Source organism: Apostichopus japonicus, chromosome 5 (genome assembly GCF_037975245.1).
Source record: "Apostichopus japonicus isolate 1M-3 chromosome 5, ASM3797524v1, whole genome shotgun sequence".
NCBI classification, from domain to species: Eukaryota; Metazoa; Echinodermata; class Holothuroidea; order Aspidochirotida; family Stichopodidae; genus Apostichopus; species Apostichopus japonicus.
The window spans coordinates 23,283,882-23,293,878 of NC_092565.1; the positions used below are offsets into that span (position 1 = coordinate 23,283,882).

The 9,997-nt window shown below is 36.5% G+C and overlaps 1 protein-coding gene across 1 annotated transcript; it reads right to left on the reverse strand.

Moving 5' to 3' along the window:
• Positions 1 to 493: 493 nt before the first annotated feature.
• LOC139968123 (mitotic checkpoint protein BUB3-like) lies at positions 494 to 9,996 on the reverse strand. The gene is made up of 7 exons (XM_071972508.1): positions 9,867 to 9,996; positions 7,671 to 7,888; positions 6,667 to 6,736; positions 5,875 to 6,026; positions 4,915 to 5,178; positions 2,651 to 2,823; positions 494 to 2,106 (listed from the first exon to the last, which is right to left on the reverse strand). The coding sequence occupies exons 2-7, from the start codon at positions 7,866 to 7,868 to the stop codon at positions 1,980 to 1,982; spliced, it is 984 nt and encodes a 327-aa protein (XP_071828609.1). The 5' UTR covers positions 7,869 to 7,888; positions 9,867 to 9,996; the 3' UTR covers positions 494 to 1,979.
• Position 9,997: the final 1 nt, after the last annotated feature.

Below are 9,997 nucleotides of genomic sequence, written 5' to 3' on the forward strand. Positions count from 1 at the left end.
AGGGGAGGAGATGTCCACTCCCTATTGAACATTTTTGGTTAGATGGAGGGTACTTAGATGCAAAATGGTGCTACTGTGTGCATCTTATGAAACAATGTTGAAAAATTCCAGGCCGTTTGGGTTGTATCACACATAACTGTTATGTATTTAGGTATGGATGCTAGGACTATTTCTTAATATTGTATGCCAGTGGGGAAGGGGAGGGGGGGGGAGGGCTGACCATCCAATTGATTTTACAGAGGTATATATGACTGTGCCCGTGAAGAGCATCGTAATAGGTTATGAAGACTTGTTTTTCAAAGAAATATTATCCAATTATTTGTATTATGGTGAGTTTTTCCATCATAATCTTGGATTATGTACAGCTGTATATGCTGTAATTTTACCTTAAGAGGGCCCAAAAAAAAAGTCTTGAAGTCACAGAAATGCTGGTGTTATTCAGCTTGTATTTATGGATACAAAGAGAATCATTAATATTTACAATTAGTAACATTCATTAAATCCCCACTCCTACAAGACCCCCCTCCCCCTCCTCCACCTCTCCTTTTGACCTTTCCAAGAACAATAAGGCTTTTGGCAGCAGTGTTTGTTTCGTAAATATTACCAACTCTATGGTGAACTAATGAAAAGTCAAAACACAATGTGACTGATCAAACTTACAACATTTTCCATAACTTTTTCTACAAAGTGAAAGTTGATGATTACTTGTTGATTTTGTTTGTCAACATTTTGGTAGTCAAGACTCATTTTTCATGTCTGTATTATGATTATCAGTTATAACATGCAAAGAGCAACTTTGACAAATTCAAACTTTGGACTTGTACTTTATTATTTTGAACAGAGTGTTGACTAGTTAAGCTTAAGAGTTACATTGATGTCAGATTCTTGAATTACATAACATCTTAAAACTGATCAAATTTCAACAAGATCACGATCAACAGGAACTTGAACAGAAACTTGAACAAAACCATTGATTAAATTAAGACAGCCCTTGTAGACATTTTGTACCCGAATGCATCAGTACTGACCAAGTCTATGAGAGTCTAAAAAGTGAATTGAAATGGCACTATTTTATGTTTTTGCTTATCACATACAAACAAACATACAAACAAACAAAATATACAAACAAACATACAAACTGACAAGTCATCAACTACGAGGGAACATAGTGCTTTGTTATGGGACAGGTTTTTAGTATTAACAGCTTACCAAAGTTAATGCAAATACTGCTTCAGCACTTGTCAAGAAATAATGGATAATTCTGAGAATCTTGCAATTTTTAAAAGAAAACTCAAAACATATTTATTTCCTGGCTAATCACTTTTATACTCAATTTTTAATTTTTGTATTCATTATATTTCATATTTTTGAATTTTTCTTTTAGATTTTATATAACATTTTGCATTTTCTTTTTTTCTCTTTGATTTTCATAGCAATTGTATATTTTTTTGTACATTCATCTAGTACATTTTTCTACGCCATTTGAGATCTTATTTTCTTATGATTGGTTTTTTTCTTTCTTTGTATTTTGTTGTTAAGCGCAACCGAAAACTTTGTTGGGGTTGCGCTATATGAAATTCAATAAATAATAATAATAATAATTAGTACCCCATGCCTAACCATTCCTCCCCACCCCTCCCCGACACCACTTTTGCAAAATTCCTGCCAAAAAAATCCCTCTTCTGCATAATCGTCATTAGAATGAGAACTCCTCAGTTCATTTGGACGTTTGATAGAATGCAGCCTTCATTTCTGCATTTTACCCAGTTGTCCCTGGAGCCATCTTTGTCTCTCTATTGACTCTACCTAATACCACCTTTTACGGAAAGAGTCTTCCTTAAATGAAACCCTCACATATCAATGTTTTCATTTGACATCAATCCACAAGTCTAGTCCAACCTGCAGGGGTAGTATAACATATTGGACAGAGAGTTTGTAGTTGCTGTTCTCTTCTACACAGTTTGTTTTTGATACCCTGATCAATTTTTGGGTTTCGTTTCTTGATCCGAAACATTTCTGATGAAGATGGCGTCCTCGGGATGTTCCACATCCTCTCCCATCTCAAACATATACGATGAAGCAATGGCCAGAGTGGATCCATCGTTACTGAAAATATATTTAAATTTTTTTTTTAAAATGCCAATAATCTACAAAGAAACGCAGATTTTATTGATGAGAATTTGCCACTAAAGACAGTAAGACACCAAATCACTGTGTCTATGTTTAATATTCATACGAAAGAGAAAAGATAATGAAAGGGTTTCCAGAAAATTATTTCAAGATATTAAGTTTTCTGAATACTTGTACGACTGGCGCCCACATTAAGTTAAATTGAGATGCTATTATGTTACAGTCACTTACATTCAGTCTTTAAGTCTCTTCCTTTTCAATCTAGTAGGGGATCCTGGGCGCCAATAATTGATTTTACGAGGTTGGGGTTTAAAATATGTTCCCCACATCCCATCTTCCCACCCCCGCGACCCTTCCCATCCTTCACGATGCTACACTTGACTAAAATAGATCTCAATAAAATGTTCTCCTTTCCCACAGCATCTTCCATCTCAAAGAACTTAAGACTATGCTCTAGAAGCAATTGGGGAACATGGACAGCAGATATTTTTAAAGGAAGAAGTCTAGGATAATTTTATACCTGAATGCCAGTGAGCTGATGCTGGTAGGATATCGGTGGAATTGGCAGAGCCTCTTCTTGTTGAAGCCGTCCCAGATGTTAACGTAACCATCTGAGCCTCCGGAAGCAAATGTATTGTGTCCATTATGGAAGGCGATACTCAACACTGGGTAGATGTTTTCTTCTCCGTTTACCTTAAGATGTGACAATATTATTTAAAAGATAAAAAAAAGGAGTGAGAGAAGGTAAAAATTGCAATTCTTTCTAGTGTAGCTAGAATTTTAAGTAAGTGACAGATCATTGCATATATCACTAGTTCAATGGTTATAACCAAAGTTGCACAAACCAAACCATATTGAACCACTTCACACTGTTAGTGAAGCCGATACCTGATTTCTCTACCAACTCCACGTTTGAAGCAAGATAATTGCCCAGACAAAGTCTTAACTTCCACTTGTGTTGCATTCAGAATCATCAAATTTAAGAAAAAACAGGTAACGTTGTGAAAAATAATGGAACCATTTCCTTGGGCCCTTAAGGATTTTATCTAAATTCATATTTCTCTAAAGAAATTTACATTACAGTTAGACGACTCATTAGAGACTGAAGATATCTAACCAATTGTATGCTGTTTACTTTTGTTTCACATCAATGGAGTAAAAATTGGCGCATATTTGTTGATTTTGCTGTCATGTCATACAGAGACTTGTATTGGAAATGTTGGATTCAATAAATAATCCCATATCTATCTGCAAGTCTAGGACATTTCATACCCTCGACCGCAAAAGGGTTAGTTCAAAGTTGAGATTGATGGGCGACATTTGTAGTGTCCCGTTGGGTAGAACTTTACTATGATAACAGTACTAGGGATAATGTAATAACAATGGTGTGATTGATATGTAGTGAAAACCATTGTACCCTCCCACAGGTAAATCAATAGACAGTGAATATCAGAGGAAACAGGGTCATGACCCTATCAAAGCTCTTTAACAATCAGAACAATCTTTGGATGACCTCACTGTGTTGAATTCATAAATCCAGTGTCTTTTGTATTACTTTAGTTGATGATGATTAATGATGACACTTGATGACGAATAGAGTCATCGGCTGCCAACATCGGTGCCATTTATGAGAGCTATCCCTATCCTCCCCCAACCCACCCCCTCCACCTCCCATCATAAAAATGCTTTGGGCGACATCTAGAGAGGATGTATCTAATAATGACAAGTGATGAATATATGTATTGGAAGAAACAATTTAAGGACAAAGACATGAGATGGCAAAAGAGGTTTGCTATTCAAAGCAGGTACAAAGACAAAGTGATAAGAGTTGAATTCTACAAGAAATCTTTGTTTTGTAGTTTGCACAAATGATGCTGTGGATGACCAAATGACTATTGCAGGGAATATTTTAGTATTAAAAGTCTTGTGTCATATTTTTGACTCTGCTGAAATCTCTCTCCTATAAAATACTATGGTTCCCGTGTAGAAAAAAATGTGACACAAATTTTCGCTTGTATAGCAATTTGTCCAATTATTACCAAATTATTTGCGAATTATTACCTGTATTGACCAGGCAGGTATTAAACAAAAATGGAAAAAAAGTTAGAAGTTGGAAAAATGCGACCGATCAAGTTTAAAACTCTATGCAAGAACCTTATGAAAAGGAAACAAGAAATTTTTTGGATACTACTGAAGTTTTGCGGCTGTTATGAGAGACTAATTCCGAGCAGGTGATTCCCTCATGACACATTAAGATGTAATACAAATGACCCTGTCAAATAGGTACCATTCTTTCTAAGAACCCAAGGAGAAGCAAACCCAACTGTCAACATTAGCTTTACATTATAAAGATACTTGTGATAGACAACTCTCAAGAAATAAAGCTAAGAATTGTTGTGTTCTGTTGGGACATAGCATGGTCTAAAAATCATGACAAGAGGCTGCCATTTTGTTAATACCAGATGTTTAAGTGACTATGAGGTGAAATCTAGTAGATTCATTTAATTTTTTCACAGAGAATGTAAGTAATACTACCACTGTAAACATTGCATACATTAGGCCTTGTTACAAATTTATTTATTTAGGGAGTGTTTTTCTGCTGTTTGAGGGGACAGGTGGAGGGAAGGTGGCTTTGGGTGTTGTTCACCAATGACCTCTACCATTCAGGTGCAATTTTGTTGTAATGGATTGTTCTTTAAATGTTGGATGCTAACACTATAATATCCACAACGGCTTAAAGCCAAATTTGAATCATCCCCCACATAAACCCTTTCATATGCTCACCTTTATTCTGTGACACTTGAATGCGTATTTCTTCTTCTGGACCTCGGGACTTGGATCTAGGTACTCCACTGCCACTCTGCCTTCTATACTGCTCAGGACGTAACCTTGTTTGTTCGGGAAGCACCGGATGCAACGTGTCTGGTACTTGAGACTGGACTCTCGCCTCTGTTGGACGTAACCCATGTTTCGGAGGTCCCACACCAGCACCTTTCTGTTGGCTGTCCCCACGACTAAACGGTCCCCGCATAAGGCCATGGTGTACACCTGAAATAGTATTTATAGTATAACCATATAACGATAATGAAGTTTGTACACACTGTGTACTTGACCACTTTGAGATATGCTTTTAATCTATATAACATGGTCACAGACTTTGCATATGTGGATGGTTTGATGTGTAATGAAGATAATTTAGACTTTTTCAGTTAGTAAAGAGAGCAATTGTCTGCTTCTTACTTTACATTTTAATGCACATTTTAAGCCTTTGACACTCTTAGTAGATGAATTACACTTGATGAATTTCTCCAGGTTTCCCAAAATGGCTTCAATTACCAAATTTTAACACACAAGGAACTTTTTTTGATGCATGAAGATGCTACCTCCAAAGCTTAGAGATACTGAAGGCAGTAAACAAATTGACTGACATTACTACTATAGGGTCAAACGAGGAACTATATAACCCCCAAAAATGTATACTCTGTGTCATGAACTAGCATGCACACCCTCCCCCACCCCCACCCCCCAGTGTTAGCTTAAGCACCTTAAGAGTGAAGAAATTAATGGTGAGAACAGTATTCAAACCAGTGACCTCAGGATTACAGACTACAGTCTTAGAAGAAGTGAAGGTACTAATCCGCTTTGCTTGACGTATAGCTCACAGATTTTACTCTCTGTGCCAGAGTATTCCAAGGCCGATGTTCTACTTTTGACAGAGGCTTGTAAAAGTGATAATTTTTTTACCTTATCTGGCTGTGAGAAGGACCCAGCACAGTGAGAGATACGTGCATCCCATAATTTGACTGTCTGATCCCAGCTGCCAGTGACTAACACATTAACATCTGAACAAAACTCCACACAGCGTATCGCATCGTCATGCTTGCCCACTGTTTCCTCTGTGAAAGCAAAAAAAGTAAATGAGAGTTTTGCTTAGAAGACTTTACTAAAAAGAAAACAAATTTGCATGATTTTGCTATTACATTAGCCCCCATTCGGGAATCTAGTGTCAAACATGGAATCGATTTTCACTCTATCTACACTATCAACTTGGGCCAGTACAAATGTTGCCAGTATATGGTTAAAGGCAACAGATCGAAACTGGTCTTCACATTACAGAAACATTCATAAAGTCCGCCAGCAATATTGAAGTGGGTTAGTTATTACTTTATATAGACACTGCTGTGATTCCAAAAGTTGGTATCACAGCATGGCAATTGAACTGAAGTAAATTTACATGATATTTGCAACAGGCGACTTGTGTGCTTGGGGAATGTTCTTTGGGTTCTGCAGTTTTGATAAACTGCTGAAACTGATAGTCTCCATGGAAATTTAGGAAAGGCTTATGTTAATATTTTAGTACTGAAATGAGACCTGCTGCTTCAACTTAGTAAACACTTATTTATTTTTCAACAACATCACAAAACTGATCAACAATGGTGGTTTGAAAAGCAGATTTCTCTTGCAACTTTTAGTTTTAATCAATCTGCATTCAGTGCATTATTCGCATCGAAGAAGAAAATCAAGTTTGTAACTTACCTGTACTCTTATTGATGTCGAACATTTTCAGTGTGTTGTCCAATCCACCACTAAATACATGTGTTTGATCCTGTCAGGTTAAAATGAAGATAACGTATTGAATTCCTTTTTCTTAGTTGCAACCCAGTCCCACCGACTTGGAAGTTAACCAGAGCTCCAATTGTTTTGATTATGGGACACAACAGGGCCAAAATGACTTGTTGCATGATTTGAATCACTAAGAAAATTCAAAATTCTGTTGTAGGCTATTACACATAATTCACCAGCTTGCCTTAGGCTTGGCCATATCGTTAAAGTTACACCTTGCAGTTAATGTGATAACATCTGTACTTAACCATTGATGGAAAAGTTCAGTAAGTCTTGAAAATATAAACTACTTCAGTCCACTGATATCACATCAGGAATGATTTAAATTAAACAGAAACTATGAAAAGGTATCCAACGGACACAATAAAACTATGAATTAAATCTGTGGGATAATTTTTGTATCGAAAGAAAATGGTACAATGGAATAAATTGAACAGCCATGTTGTTGACCTCCATTCTTAGAATGTGGACTACTCAGTAATTTCAGTAGAAAATGCACATAGTTCAACTTTTGCATGGTAGGTTCATAAGAAGGAGAAGGTGGGGGGGGGGTGGGGTGTCCAGGAAGCAGGATATAGGGGGCCCAGTGCTAAAACATTTCTAGTCACATAGTTTAGATGGATAGGAAAGTGCAAAGGTAGATTGGAGACAGGTAGAAGAAAGGAACAAAGTTAGTTCTAAATATCTGGCCATGACCAGAATGATGCAAAGCTACATCCCAATGCAAGATGCAGCTTTACCGAGGTTCTGGAGTCATTATGTTTATTTCTTCATAAAGGTTCCCCACTTACATGAATATATGTTAGGCTGTACATAATATAACCTCAGTATGACATAGTGTGGCCACTGTCATGAGATCAGCATGGAAGACACACTGTACTATTTCTCCAAATGTTACACAAGAGTCTACTACTTACATGGAAACAGCAATCCAGGACAGCTCTGTCATGTTTGTACTTGGCTCTCATGCTGTTAGACTGTACATCATATAACCTCACTGTCTCGTCCCACGAAGACACTAGTAAAAATTGGGAGCTGTTTGGTCCAAACTTTACAGAAGAAATGCAATCTTCTGGAGCATCGTTTAATTTGAATTCACTAGTTGCATCAGGCATCTTGTCAGCAAGTGTTTTAACTGAAAGAGAAGAAACGTTTTTGTTTAAACTAGTGACATATTATATCAAACTATGAATATGACTTTCTACATGATTTAGTATTTAAACAAGTATATATAAGATTTTTTAATCCTGTCCCAGTCTTGCTCTAAAATGACTAAAATCATCTCTAACTTAAGAAGAAACACATTGGTGCACCTCTCCCAGAGGTTTCTTTCATGAGATATATTGCAGAATGCACTCCACAATGCATTCATCTAAGAAAAGTAAACAAATTGAATGTTTCATATCTTAACAGCAGCACAAACTATGAAGCTTGGGCTGAATCACAGTGCTTTAATTGAAAAGTTCTGCTATCCCTGTTGTAACAATGTGTGATTGAATTAATGTGCGCATCAACTGTGCATGTGTGATGGGGTTAGCATTGTATACATGCATTTGTTGGTTGTGTATGTGCCTTGGGATGCGTGATTTGTTTGAACGGTGCGTGTTGTGCGTGCTTTCTTTAAATAGGGTTTGGAACGTATTGGGAGGTAGTTATTACTTAGACTTAGACTACAAGACGTGTTCTTTTATCATGGTAAGACTCAGTAAAATTGTGAAGAACAACAGCTAAGAAAATCAGTTATCCCAGCTTAAAAGTTTTTATGATGTTATAGTGCAAAAATAATAATATTGATAATGATAATATTAATAATATTAATCATAATCACCAGCTATTTTAAGACGCTTAAGCGGCCACAAATGTGGGAGAAACCAGCAAGGGCTTATGGATTATAACTTACATGTCGCATGGATTCCAATTCAACATTTTAGCTCAAATTTGGAACCTTTTCAATTTAGAAAGTAATTTCAGATCTGAAAACCGTAGATTGCTCTTGGATGTAAAACGCATGTTACTATTACCCGGACAGCTATTGAACCCAAAACCTCCCAATTGCCTAGCCTCATTGCTTCAAATGCCACCGCCTTTTTCCACTCGGCCACAGCACAGGTAATAAGAAATTGCAGTCCTTTCACAATTTCAAGGTAGAATATTAGCAGCCTTTTTCACATTGAAACCATTTCCATCATTAGCAAAGCCTAGGGCATGGTGAAAGCTTCAATAGTTGAAATGTAATATTGAGCCTTTGCAAAACCCATGTTACTACTAGTACAGTACTAGTATTGTTCAGAAAGAAAAACAAAATGAGGAAAATGTGGCTCAATGATGCTTGCCTTACACCTGGTACAATTCTATGAATATTGTTAACATACTAAAAGGTACAGTACGGTGTACGGTAATTTTGCATGTCCCCAAAATTTGGAAACTGTGTTCATACATATATGTACAGTAGCTGTACTGATAGACAGTATAGCTGCTGTGCTCATAAGTCAAATTGTAACCACTTTTTGAATCACAAGTTTAATATACAAAGCCTTAATGGAAACGGCTCAAATTGTCACATATGCAAGAAAACATCAAATTTGTATTTTTTGAAACTGTCGTGGCTTAATACCCATTTCGAAGAATTATACTGGTAACCTAAGTGAGAGAGAATTACCTTGTTTCATGGAGTTTGACTGCCGATCTTTAGTTTAAAGTATAAAATTCTTTATATTTCTCGCAGAATCAGGTAAACCATCAATGAATCACATAGCTGAAGAATCAAGCTAAATCTCTGAGCCAAATCACCATGATCGTCACCACTGCTATCATTGAAAAGAACATTAAATCTCTAGCTATCTCGAAATTACCGTATACCATTCATAGTACTATTTACTAACTGACTTGACAGTTGAAACAAAAACATGCACGGAATACGTAACACTAGGCCCAGACTATACATACAAAATCACGTTAGGATAGCAACAGCAGACCTACAAGTAAAGGACGGGAGGACTAGGCTACAGATGAAAACTGGAAGTTTTCATCATTTCATTTCCAATATAAAGAAGGACATAATTATCATTACGTTAATACTAAGTGAACAAATTCAATTTCAAAGGTTTACTAACCTCAATCAATAGAAATTTATAAGTGCGGCTTCTGGACGTGGTTATTCAAAACAACCTCCAATGCAAGAATTGGAGGCGCTCTACAAATTTATTAATTGATCAAAACAAACATGACATCATACTGTACAGCA